Source organism: Salvelinus sp. IW2-2015, linkage group LG4q.1:29 (assembly GCF_002910315.2).
Source record: "Salvelinus sp. IW2-2015 linkage group LG4q.1:29, ASM291031v2, whole genome shotgun sequence".
Lineage (NCBI taxonomy): Eukaryota > Metazoa > Chordata > Actinopteri > Salmoniformes > Salmonidae > Salvelinus > Salvelinus sp. IW2-2015.
This window is the reverse complement of record NC_036842.1, coordinates 69,274,705-69,288,438: the sequence shown is the minus strand read 5'-3', so window position 1 is coordinate 69,288,438 and position 13,734 is coordinate 69,274,705. Positions and strand designations below refer to the sequence as shown.

The 13,734-nt window shown below is 41.2% G+C and overlaps 1 protein-coding gene and 2 long non-coding RNA genes across 3 annotated transcripts; 2 read left to right on the top strand and 1 right to left on the bottom strand.

Moving 5' to 3' along the window:
• Positions 1–1,765: 1,765 nt before the first annotated feature.
• Positions 1,766–4,635, bottom strand: LOC111961174 (uncharacterized). Its single transcript, XR_002876965.2, has 3 exons — positions 4,469–4,635; positions 4,224–4,267; positions 1,766–2,081 (listed from the first exon to the last, which is right to left on the bottom strand). It is a non-coding gene; the product is annotated as an uncharacterized lncRNA (long non-coding RNA).
• A 960-nt stretch (positions 4,636–5,595) lies between these two features.
• LOC111962440 (ADP-ribosylation factor 4) lies at positions 5,596–8,625 on the top strand. Its single transcript, XM_023985527.2, has 6 exons — positions 5,596–5,813; positions 6,466–6,546; positions 7,145–7,254; positions 7,381–7,452; positions 7,723–7,848; positions 7,929–8,625. The coding sequence occupies exons 1-6, from the start codon at positions 5,747–5,749 to the stop codon at positions 8,013–8,015; spliced, it is 543 nt and encodes a 180-aa protein (XP_023841295.1). The 5' UTR covers positions 5,596–5,746; the 3' UTR covers positions 8,016–8,625.
• A 3,465-nt stretch (positions 8,626–12,090) lies between these two features.
• LOC111962439 (uncharacterized) lies at positions 12,091–13,402 on the top strand. The gene is made up of 3 exons (XR_002877107.2): positions 12,091–12,340; positions 12,651–12,715; positions 12,878–13,402. It is a non-coding gene; the product is annotated as an uncharacterized lncRNA (long non-coding RNA).
• The last annotated feature ends 332 nt before the right edge of the window (positions 13,403–13,734 follow it).

Here is a 13,734-nt window from a genome sequence, read left to right as displayed (position 1 = left end):
TTGGCGCAATTATTAGAAAATGGAAGAAGTTCAAGATGACGGTCAATCACCCTTGGTCTGGGGCTCCATGCAAGATCTCACCTCGTGGGGCATCAATGATCATGAGGAAGGTGAGTTATCAGCCCAGAACTACACGGCAGGACCTGGTCAATGACCTGAAGAGAGCTGGGACCACAGTCTCAAAGAAAACCATTAGTAACACACTACACCGTCATGGATTAAAATCCTGCAGCGCACGCAAGGTCCACCTGCTCAAGCCAGCGCATGTCCAGGCCCGTCTGAAGTTTGCCAATGACCATCTGGATGATCCAGAGGAGGAATGGGAGCAGGTCATGTGGTCTGATGAGACAAAAAATAGAGCTTTTTGGTCTAAACTCCACTCGCCGTGTTTGGAGGAAGAAGAAGGATGAGTACAACCCCAAGAACACCATCCCAACCGTGAAGCATGGAGGTGGAAACATCATTCTTTGGGGATGCTTTTCTGCAAAGGGTACAGGATGACTGCACCGTATTGAGGGGAGGATGGATGGGGCCATGTATCGCGAGATCTTGGCCAACAACCTCCTTCCCTCAGTAAGAGCATTGAAGATGGGTCGTGGCTGGGTCTTCCAGCATGACAACGACCCGAAACACACAGCCAGGGCAACTAAGGAGTGGCGCCGTAAGAAGCATCTCAAGGTCCTGGAGTGGCCTAGTCAGTCTCCAGACCTGAACCCAATAGAAAATCTTTGGAGGGAGCTGAAAGTCCGTATAGCCCCGCGATAGCCCCGCGACAGCCCCGAAACCTGAAGGATCTGGAGAAGATCTGTATGGAGGAGTGGGCCAAAATCCCTGCTGCAGTGTGTGCAAACCTGGTCAAGAACTACAGGAAACGTATGATCTCTGTAATTGCAAACAAAGGTTTCTGTACCAAATATTAAGATCTGCTTTTCTGATGTATCAAATACTTATGTCATGCAATAAAATGCAAATTAATTACTTAAAAATCATACAATGTGATTTTCTGGATTCTTGTTTTAGATTCCGTCTCTCATAGTTGAAGTGTACCCATGATAGAAATTACAGACGTCTACATGCTTTGTAAGTAGGAAAACCTGCAAAATCGGCAGTGTATCAAATACTTGTTCTCCCCACTGTATATGTATATTCTTAATCCATTCCTTACTTAGATTTACGTGTATTTTGGGTATATGTTGTGAAACTGTTAGATATCACTTGTTAGATATTACTGCACTTTCGGAGCTAGAAGCACAGTCATTTCACTACACCCGCAATAACATCTGCCTAACACGTGTATGTGACCAATAAAATTTGATTTGAATCTTTCTCCATCCCCTGTGAACTCACTAGAACGGCCTCTACAAATCTTTCTAGAGTAGATAGAGCAGTCCTATAGCTCTGACTCAATGAAAAAGTATAGGCACAGGCAGACAGCAAGGGAGTAGCCTGGGCCATGTTCAGTAGGCCACAACGATTCAGAAGATTCGGAAGAAGAATGATTATGTTATGTAGAACAGACATGCCTCTATCTGACAGGTAGAGTAAGGAATAATGTCAGCTCTCAATTCATGACTATTCTACAGATGTAGGATCTTAATTTGAGCCTGTTTGCTACAGCAGAATAATAAATTAAATTTGAATTATTATGTGTATTATAATTCATGGAGATTTTTGTCAGGGTTGATACATTTTTTGTAAGTGAACATCAAGTCTGAAATTTCAAAGTGAAAATTACAAACTTCAGATGCCTTTTTAAACCTCAAATACACTACAAGTTCTACATTCCCTGGATTGTAGGAAAGTTCTCCTGCAACTGGGTGATCAAATTAAGATCATACATCTGTATCTGCAATGTTTAGGTAGTTACATCCTAATGAGAGTGACCCTGGTAAACACATACTGTATTTTGCTAAGAGACAGCCTTGGAAATAATTGTATCACACTCACACACACACAAAAAGGTACAGGCACGCACGCACACACACAGTCAAAGATACTCTTTCTCTCATCCACCCACCTGTTCTTGTAGGTGGCTCCTCTTTACAATGGAAACCACCAGCACTGAAAAACTCCCAATCAAACTGGAAATAGAAAGTCAAATACCTAAAAACTGATAGTACACAATTATAGCACCATTAATTAACAGTCAATCATGTCATTCAGAATGTTCACAAAGATTGTGTTGGAAAATAAATGCAATCAAATTACAACAGAAAGACATGGAATGCTAGTCTGGGTACAAGTATTTTTAGCTAGCATTCCACTCCTTGCCACTCCTGGCAAGAGTGGAACATAATAGCTGAATAGAGATGGCATCCAGGCTAATAGAATTTAATTTAGGAATATCAAATCATAAAATGTAATGTAGGCCTACACCATGTCCTATAAACCATCAGAATAACTAGCAGGTAATATATGCCTGGACACACACATACACTGTGGAGGCTGCTTGGTTGAGGGTATGTAGTAAAAGGGGGGAGCTGTCCAAGTGGACTGGGTGCTGAAAGGGGAGGCAGGGGCTTGGGTGGGCGTGGGGCCGTGTCCTGATCAACTGGAGGCTAACAACTCAAGAATCACTCACTGATCAAGACCTCTGCATTCAGATGTAGGCTACATGCATTCAAATGAAGATTTTATTTCTAAAACGCTATATCCGCTGCTATATGTGGGGCGGCAGGTAGCCTAGCGGTTAATATTGGTGGGCCAGTAACTGAAAGGTTGCTGGTTCAAATCCCAGAGGCGACAAGGTGGGAAAAACTGCCGTTCTGCCCTTGAGCAAGGCAGTTAACCCTGAACAACAGCTGGTCCCCGGGCGCCGTGGACGTTGATTAAAGCAGCCCCCGCACCTCTCTGATTCAGAGGGAATGGGTTAAATGCGGAAGACGCATTTTGTTGAATGCATTCAGTTGTGCAACTGACTAGGTATCACCTTTCCCTATATCCCAAAATGTGTGTTTTTTCACTAGAAATTATTGCTTTTGGGCACCTTCATGTGTGTGTAAAATATTACTGTTAATCGATTTTAGATGTGTGCAAAATGTTAGTATATATATTTTTTTCAAACCTATATATCCATTTTTAGCTGGAATGGAATGTTAATTTGCTGTAAATTTGACTGTGAAATGTGGTTGTCTCACCTTGCTATCTTAAGATGAATGCACTAACTGTAAGTCACACTGGATAAGGGAATCTGCTAAATGACTAAAATGTAAATCATTCATTAAAAAACATATTGATGTCACTAATGTATCATAAAAAAAATACATTTAACCGTGTAAAACCTCCCACTGGGCACAGACATCAATTCAATGTCTTTTCCACGTTGGTTCAAATTCATTTCATTGAAATGATGTGGAAACAACGTTGATTCAACCAGTGTGTGCCCAGTGGGCTAGCCGTACTACTTGTTTCTCTGAGTGAAGCAGATAGCATTTAGCAAAAACATGATTATTTGTCTCTCTAAAATGAAACCATCAAGTGACAGATTTAACAACCTCATGCCATGATTTGATAGTGAAAACACACACCAATCTCTTTCATAAGTTCTTTAAACAATAAAAGCTAATTGGTAAACATTTCTGAAAATGGATATATAGCATTTTGGAATGAAACCCTTCAAATATAATACGTCGAGAAATATAACAAAGTTGTCTCCAAAATGACACATATCAAACTTGACCCTAAATAAACAAAACACATCAAGCAGTTCTTTGCAGCCAAACAACAAACCCCTTATCTACTATGCAGGATTAAAAGACAGCATAGTCGTGCTGTAAAGAGCTAGAGTTAGGCATGGCCAACACAGTGCCTTATATATTGAGTTATGATAAGTTATGATAAATTGCGTTAGACACATGCATGTCAAGTTGCTCAATTGGTCTGACTGGCAACACTGCAGAAATAAAAGATAAAATGACTGGAGGCCAACCATGTTATTATGAGATGACACGTGTGTGACGTCAACTTCTCAGTTGTGTAATTTACTAGTCTACATTTTCAACAACAACCAAAACAAACTCAAATATTTTCTGGACTAGCCTACTATAAATTGGTTTGATTTGAAAACGCATAGCCTAGGTAAGACTATTTGCACAACACAGAACAGTTACATTTAGAAACACTAACACTTAGACCTAAACGTTCTCAAATCTTAGCTGACATGCAACACTTTACATCCATGTGTCACAGATAGCCTATGGGTGTGTAAAGTCAGTTTTGCTTACCTTATAGACAGAGATACCAGGTACACAGTCGAGAGACCAGTGATCTACATAAAGAAAACATTTCAGAATCAATTCAATAGTGTGCCGAAATAGCCATAAAACAGAATGAGCCTGGGCTTATAGCTAACTCCTTTGCTGCTCTGTGAGATTTTTCAATGGGGATTTTATAGCTATAACTACAATGTAAATAGGGTTAGACTACACATCAATGTACTTGCACTAATGATTGAAAAAATTGTTCTTACCTGGTCATTGCTTAAATATCGATTCAAACTCATAGTGAATGAGCCGCACAATTGCCACCTAGGCAAAGTTAACCAAAGCGCACCCGTCCTTTGTCTGAAAAAAATAAATCGTTATCCTTGAAGTCCACAGCACAAAAGATATGATTCTTTCTATACATCTGAGTGGGTTATTAACAGGCGGCCCGCCCACGGCACCAAGACGCCTGCGCCTTGGACCTGTCTGTCACATGTCGATTTACCTTTGCGGCAAAAATCCCCACACTGGACAGGTGTAGGAATTTCCCTTCGGAAATGCCGTGCATGGCGGACAGTCGATGAGCCAGGTCTCATACTGGTTTGGAGAAGACCAGAGCGAGTTGGCTATAGATAACTCTATACATCCTATAATAATAACTGTATAGCCTATAAGTTATTTATTTGTTTGGCATAGGCTACATTATGCATGCACCAGTTTTTAATGGGACACACCTAAAATGCAGTAAAAACATTGTTTACTCTAAACACCGGGTTAACACGTTTCTCAGTGATAGTAGTTGCCCTACTTAGCCAAGCAGCACACTCCTGATAACACCTACATCTCAGGTTTTGCTCAACTGTTGCACAGAACGTGTGTGTGTGCTTGCTTGTTTATGTTTCATATACTCTCTATAAAGTGTGACATTGGTCACTGCCCATTGCAGAAACAAACACATGACATCCCTCACACTTCACCAGAATGTAATGGCATGCATGATGAGGAGGATTAACAAATTAATTATACCCTGTGAAGTTCAATTGGGCTGTCAGAAGATATGGTGCGCTGAGAAATACTAACCAAAGAGGGTCTATCTATCTGATCAGACGTCATTAGTTCGCGTTGCAATAACAGCGAACCCGTGTTGTAATCTGACATCTGCTGGCACACAATGTAACTGCAAATAATCCGTGTGAACAACAAGTAACATTTTTACCTCAAAACATTATGTGACACAAACGGGTAGTGATGGATCGGTCGAACCTGTACATGCAGAGTCGTTTTACTTACGATCATGTCTGCTCAAGACAAAATGCATTAGTTTAATATTGCTGTTGTCCATCACCACGTTGGCCCAAATGCTAATAAAGTTGAGTCAAATCGATGACGTTGGGAGTTCCACGTTGGCCCGGACGTGGCAGCATCAGAGGACAGAAACGATTCTTGCTTGGGAGTCACAAACAGAAAGATTCAGACCAATTGTCTCAAGAACGACAAGAATTTAGAAAAGCTTTCTGTAATAATTTTAGACATTCACGCACAACATGGGGCTCCTAATCTCGTCAGTTTTTACCAGACTGTTCGGCAAGAAACAGATGAGAATACTTATGGGTAAGTGTCGGATGTTAGCTGGCTAACTGTGGCTTTCAAATGTACGCCAACGTTACTGGAGAACATCACGGGAGTCTTTAGTGAGTAACTAACATATAACGTTGTGTATATAAAACAAAACGTTGATTTGTTGGACCCAAATGGTGTAGGTAGAATAGTAACGGTGACCAGTTCGCTAACAGTAGCTAACGTTAGTTCATAGTTGTCCAAAAATGTGTTAGCTGCTACGTAGCTAACTTTTTGGTGGTTGATTTGTGTCAACAAACTCGGCAGAAAGTTCAAAATGTTAACTAGCTAGGTAGCCCGCGGGTATAGAAAAAAAAATGGAAAGCTAACCGGCTAACGTTAGTTACCAAAAATTGTGTTTCTTGGTCTGTCGTCGTGAGTGACAAGCTAGTTCTAGCTCACGTTAGTAAGCCATCTGTTTAGCTAACGTTAGCTATCCGTCATTTGCTTGTGGGTTTTGTATCTTCATGCAGCTGTCGACACGGATAAGATACACCGTTAATAACTACAATAAAAGTGTCCATTTAATATATATATATATATATATTTTAATTATATCTCATTCTCATATATATATGCACGTTCTTGCTTGCAGTTATGTGAGAATGAGATATAATGTTCAAAATAAATATGTTTGTTTTTTCAGTGGGTTTGGATGCTGCAGGGAAAACTACTATCTTGTACAAACTGAAGCTGGGAGAAATAGTGACCACCATTCCAACTATCGGTAAAACACACACACACACCTTTCACCCTCCAGTCTCAAATCAAACTGTATTGGTCACATACACATGTTTAGCAGATGTTATTGCTGGTGTAGTGTAATACTTGTCTTTCTAGCTCCAACAGTGCAGTAATATCTAACAATTTCACAACAATACAGACATCTAAGTAAAGGAATATATTAATATATGGATGAGCAATGTCAGAGTGGCATAGACTAATATACAGTAGAAGAGAATAAACTATACACAAATGAGATGAGTAATGCAACATATGTAAACATTATTAGTGACTAGTGTTCCATTTATTAGTGGCCAGTGATTTGAAGTCTATGTATGTAGGCAGCAGCCTCTAATGTGCTTGTGATGGCTATTTAACAGTCTGATGGCCTTGAGATAGAAGCTGTTTTTTAGTCTCAACTGCTCTTGCTTTGATTTCCATTGTTAGCTTTAAATCAAGGTATAATTGACTTAGGTAGGCTATTGGACTGTCACTAACCACATTCATGCACTAGTCTATAGATATAATAATATATTGCCATTTATATATAATACATGGGATTGACATTTAGACCTAATGCATCTCTTTGGTATGTGTGACAGGCTTTAACGTGGAGACGGTGGAGTATAAGAACATCTGCTTCACGGTATGGGATGTGGGTGGTCAGGACAAGATCAGACCCCTCTGGAGACACTACTTCCAGAACACACAGGTAAACGCACACACCAAAAGAGAACCAGGGTGGCTACAGCCTACTCTTTTTCTTCTCTCATGTAATGCCTCAGGGCATCCTCCTCCTCTGACTGTCCTGCTCTGACTGTGTTCATCCCTCACTCAGGGTCTGATCTTTGTAGTAGACAGCAACGACAGAGAGAGAGTGGCTGAGTCTGCAGAGGAGCTCTCTAAAATGGTAGGTATATTTACTCTATGTATGATATGTAGTTGATGACAGGTATATTTACTGATGGTATGTAGTTAATGATGGGTGTATTTACTGTTATGGTACGTAAGGCCTATAGACTTGCCAAGTGTCTTGGCTGGGTCTATTTATAATTGAGTGGACATTGAACCTGAAACTTAGTGTGAAACAAATTATTTAATCACAGAGCACAGTGTTGACTTTCTGAGCAAGAGCTCATTATCTCAACTAGTGATCTAATCACTCTCCCCCTCCCCTCAGCTCCAGGAGGATGAGTTGAGAGAAGCAGTGTTGCTGGTGTTTGCTAACAAGCAGGACCTTCCCAATGCTATGGCCGTCAGCGACCTTACAGACAAACTGGGACTGCAGAGCCTCCGCAGCAGAGTGGTGAGTATGTGAGACATAGGCATGCAGGCATGCTTTTTCTCAATGTTGATCCTTTTCTCTCATGCTCTCTTCCTTCTCAGTGGCACGTGCAAGCGACCTGTGCGACCCAGGGCACAGGACTGTATGAAGGACTGGACTGGCTTTCCAACGAGCTGTCCAAGCAATAACACCGGACATCACACAAGAGAAAAGCAGAGAAGGAGAGGGAGAACCACAGAGATAGACTGACACCTTCAATCAAGACAAGTTTGTTCTTGAATAACTTGTGCCCCTAGAATGGACAGGACTTGTGGACAATGCAATCAATACATATAGGAACATCTTATTTACTACTATTTTTACTTCGCTTTCTTTTACCATTATCCCTTCAAATACTCTAATCTTCACTTTTTCCCAACCTCATATCTTGCAGCAGATAAACTGATGCTTTCAGTTGCATGTTTAGCAAATGGCTGCTCTGAGACACCTCTGTAAAGTGTTCTGCTGGGTTGACGTTACCCCCAACCACTGATCCTGGGTCAGACCTTTTTAAATCTGCCTATGGTTAAGTATCAGGATTGGGGGTGTTGTAATCTGATCCTAGATCTGTGGTTAAGGGAAACTTCTACTGCAAACTGTTCAGCTACACTAGACCTCATGGACAGTTTCACTGAAACAACCCTGGCCCTTTACCTCTCACCCCCGTGACTTCACTCCCATGAGATTTCACCTATGTAAGGGACCGAAGCTTCTAGAATGAGATGAAGAATAAAATGACAATGATGTCATAAATCTCCAGATGTTTGAGGAAGTCTTTCTGCACTGGGAGCCAAATGGAACTCCTCCCAGTGAATGGAACACAATGGAACCACTGGAAACAGTTTGCTCCTGGTACTACCAGTTTTCGCCATCTTTTTGTAGGGTTGCTTTGCTCTGGGCTCGCCACATAGAAAAGAGATGCTTGACTAATGTATTTTTATTTTTTAAATGGGCCACAATTATGTAATAACCCATTTCCTTATGTGCTACGATGTAAGCTGTGGGAAGCTGAAATTAGTAGGTAGAAGTTGCCACTATACATTGAAACAGGTGTTTGATACTTTTCCATCCCCCTAATGATTCAGGTTAGGATGGTTAATCTGATCCAGGATCTGTGATTAGTACAACTTCTACTGCAAATGAGCTGAAACCACTTAAAAATGTGTCAAGTCTAGTGAGAATGTGCACCTCCTAACCCAGACTGTGGCCCTGTTCAAATACTTAGGTGCTTTCTTTCCTCTCGGCCATCTTTGAGGTTATTACATATCTGAAGTATTGGCTTTAAATAATGGTGTCAATGAAGGAAGGAAAGGGAAGAAGGCTGAAGGATGTGTTTTCTAACCTTTGGAACCGGGCCAATATCAGTGTTGTATAGTTCAGTGGCATGCTTTGGCTCAGCAGTGCTTGCTTGTGGCTGGGCACACTCTTCTGATATTTGATGGCTGTTGTTGTTGTGCTTAATCTGACCCTCCCCCACACACCCCTGCTGTATCTCCCTGAGCTGTGCATACATTCCAACTGACGGATGCTTTTTGAAACTGCATAAAGCTGCCACACAACTTTTGAATGATGTGATAACTAATTATGTTTTTCAAAACATGTATAAATAAATTCACCTGTTAAATTGTCTTTTTCTGAGGATTTAACTTTAAATTGACAGAGCTTGTGTTTTGAATGTGATGATATGGATATTTCAGTTTGTGTATGTAATTCTCTTTGAAGATTGCGTTTAGGAATGTGTAATGTACACATGCTCCATGTTCGGCAGCCCAAAGCTTTAGGTCTCTCCGGCTGAAGTGAATCAGCTCCTCCCTTCTGGCATAGTTCCAAAGCCAACACTAGAGAAACCTGAAGGGTGACTGTGCACATTGCCACTCAGCCAGGGTGTAGGTGAATCTGGAATTAGATGAAACAAGGATGAAATGGACTTGTCTAATGTGCTTGACCTCCCAGAGTGCCTGACACAGATTTTACCTTAAGTATAGAGGGGGTGTGACACTATAATACATCCTGCCACGTCTTGGTATTTTCTTGGTTAAATATTTAGTATTTTGTGCAGTGTCACTTCAGGTTATTTCTGTTGGGGGAAGTTGGGTACATTGTGTTTGTGTGGGAGCAGTCAGTATCGATATGAAATGTGACTGTGAGAATGCTATATTTGTCTTTCAGTTCAAGGACAGATACATCATTTGTTAAAGTGGATTAGTCAAATGCTACAGTAATCTTCACAAGTTTCCTTTTATTTGTGTGTTACGTACGCATCTAGGAAGAGGGAACGCAACACCCTGCTACAACTCAACTCCCCGTGGAGTGAAAGAGGTATGGGATTGTAGGTGCGAGTAAGGATGACAAATGCAGAGAATTTACCATTTACAGGGAATTTATTCCTTCACACGGTAACTTTGGGGGAAAGGGGCTGAACGGAACCAAAGCAAAGTAAGTAAATGTCAAAGCCCCCTCTCCTACCTTACCTGCCTACCCAGTACTTACCTATCTTAGCACCACCTGGTACGCTAACCAAAATACAGGGGGTGGTCCGCCCAGGTCTTACCTAGTGTGTATAGACAGTAAATACTACAGGTTATGTATGTCCACAGGCCTCTTGCCTAAGCACTCCCTAGGTGCCTTCCCCCTGGGAACAAATGAAACAGAATATTACAAACAATTTCACCCCAAAAAACTCTGAGAACCAACATAGGACATCAAATAAGCTCTATCTGACTGAGCAACAAACTAACACAGAACATATCCATCAGCTCTCTCAGCAACAACTTACATAGTAAATCTCTTTCTGAGAAAGAACCAACATATGATATAGCCCTCAGTTCTATCTCTTACAAAGGAACACTGGCTTTTATAGCTGGAGAAGGAGTCTGTAATGGGGTCAGCGGGGTCAGCTCCAATTAGCAATGGCCGACCATTCAGCTGCTTGGGGGACTTTCAGGAAGCCATCCTGAAACACACATACCAAAAAAAAACACAACACAGAAACTGGGGAACGTAACATTGTGTAACTGCAAATACATACTTTTTGAATAGGCCATGTTACTCATTACTTCAAAAGCATCAACAAAAAAACAATGCATCGGGATTAATTTCTAATATACAGGAAGAAATACTTAAAATGATCATCCTCACAACAACATAATATTTAACAGTTGGTTGTTGCAGTTTATTGTAATTGACACACTGATCACATGATAATTAATATGGGGTTACGGCACGCATTCAATTTAGGGTATGGCCATAGGAACTGACTTCCCACTGGGCACACACTGGTTGAATCAACGTTGTTTTCACGTAATTTCAATGAAATTACATTGAATTGAGGTCTGTGCCCAGTAGGTCTATTTAATTTTAGGACGTTTATAAGTGTTGTTTTCCACAGATAATAAAGCGTGGAACAAAACGTTAATTTGAAATGTAAAGTTGCTGATGTGAAAGTTACAGTATTTATATACAGGACAGGATTTGATGTCAGGAGCTTTGTATTTTATTGCCTTCTAAAAAGAACAGGTACTTATTCTGAGAACCATGTTTCTTAGAGCTTGGTGATAGCGTGGTTGTCCTATGGTTTGCATACCTTCCCACAACTTTCTGGTTATGGTGCAGAATAGTTGCTTTGCTTTGGAACATTCTCAGCACATTTAAGGAACTTGACAAAATAACGTTACATTTTGGTAATGATCTCCAACTGATTTGACATTGGCAATGTTCTCAATAGTTCAGAGAACGTTAAGAAACAACGGTCTCCTGTGGGAATTTCAGTTCTTCATCATAACGTTTCCTACAGGTTTCGTCATGGTTCTATTTTAGAAAACAGTTGATGTCCTTGCCCGCGCGTAAATATAATTAGCATAATATAAGATACATCTTTTTGCATGGGCTGCGTCTTCCGCATCTGCGGTGGAAGAGTTACAGGGTTTTTTGTTAGACCAGGGGACATCCTCTGTAGCGTCCGAACCATTTGGGGTTTGCTCTATGACCCCCACAAGCCTCACAAGACTCCCTGCAAGCTAAAAATAAATGTTCCCAGAACAGGCCAAATCTTCACTTCCGTTCTCAGAACGTAATTTATGGCTACGTTCCCAGATCCAATGGGAAACCCAAAACGTACTCTCCCACAACTTCCAACGAACCAAATGTGCTAGCTGGGTAGAAACCTAGAAACCAAATAAACTCTATCTGAGTAAAGGAGAGGCAGCAGAGAAACGAAACTTAGACAGACTTTGCTGGAAACAAAACTGAAGGGAACGAAGAAACGTTGTGTGGCAAAGAGCCACTGTGCTCAGCCCGATCACACCCACACGCCCACACACACAATGCAGGCTGAGGGTGTTAGCTGCTTTCCTGTGGCTCTCAGAATTGCAATGACAGATGAGGAGGAGGGGAGGGTTTTTTCAAGGTATAAAAGGAGGTTACAATGTTTGATCTGTCCTTTGTATCCTGCGGAGCCCTCCGCTTAAGGATTTGGGTGAGTTTCCTTTCCATCGAGATCTAAGAGCTTGTATAGAGAGTGATTTGTTTTATGTGCTTTGCCATTCCGTTTGTATACATTTCAATATCATCAAACCCAAATATTGTGTTTGTTTTGTTGTACTTTTACAGTTACAAGAATAGGTTACTGTTTTTTCTTTAGAGTCAAATGTCTATAGTACAAGATAACTTTGACAAGACTATAATACATGGTAAGAGCATTTGTTAAACATCAATGCTGTACCAGGGGGATGTATCACTGTCGCCTGCGTCACTCACATCTCTGTGCATCCTTCCTTTTGTTGCAGGACTGGTGACCCTCTGTCAGGTCACTATGGAGTTCCCACTCTGTTTGCTTGCTGTGTATTTTCTTGTAAGTATCTCACATTGACAGCATGCATGTGTCGGTGATGAATAACCCTTTATGGACAATAAAGATGTATAGAATTTTTAAATGAAACTCTAAACATACTACATTGTAGGGTCAGAGTTGTCTTGTGGACTGACTGTGACTAAACCAAGTCTTGTCCCACAGTGAAGAGGAGGAGAGGAGGAGGAGGACAGGAGATGAAAAGCCTGCTCCCAAGGGCAGGTCACTGGGTCCCTGGCCATGTCCTGGTAGGGGGTGTTGGGAGTCTGTCCCCTAGCAGGTACTGACCCTCAGCATGACCTCGCAGGACCTGGTCAGTCGGGCCTGGTGAGCAGAGCCAGGAGCTGCAGATCAGCTGATCCGCAGCGACCTTGACGCACCGACGAACCCAAGCACCAGACACCTGAAGACACCTGAGACGACTAGATGAAGCTCATCCAAAGCACAAAGCTTATATTACTTACCTGAATACTTAAACGAAATGTACCCTAGAATGCCGCCAGATGAAGAACCATTCTTTTCTTTTTTTGGTTGGCTTCTGGTTGTCTGCGTTGCTTGGTTTCGGCGGCTCATGGGGGGCCTGCTGAAGAAAACGCATTCCCAAATACACTGCAATGCTGAACGCATAATTTCCATGAAAATGTAAAAATGTTAAATAAAAATAGAAAAAAACATTGCAACATGAACAAACTTACCTGTGCCGTTTGTTCTGTAGTTGTCATTTTGGGTATTTATACACTCTGATATTGATGCCACATTGCAGAGAACAGCTGCAAAGTTTTAACATCGCAAATAATACTTACAGTTAGTAGTGTAGTGCAAGTAAATAATATCCAAGCCACTTGACACATCTTTAAACTCATACATACTGACAATTTAATATCAGTCTCAGTGCATTATTTTATTTTACTTTTTTCTAATTAGCTTTATGTAGGCCTAGATTAGCATGTCGTTTAGCTTCCTCTGTTTGTTAGGTAAATACAGTACTTCCTTGAACAGGACGGCCCTCTCCAGACGCGCAT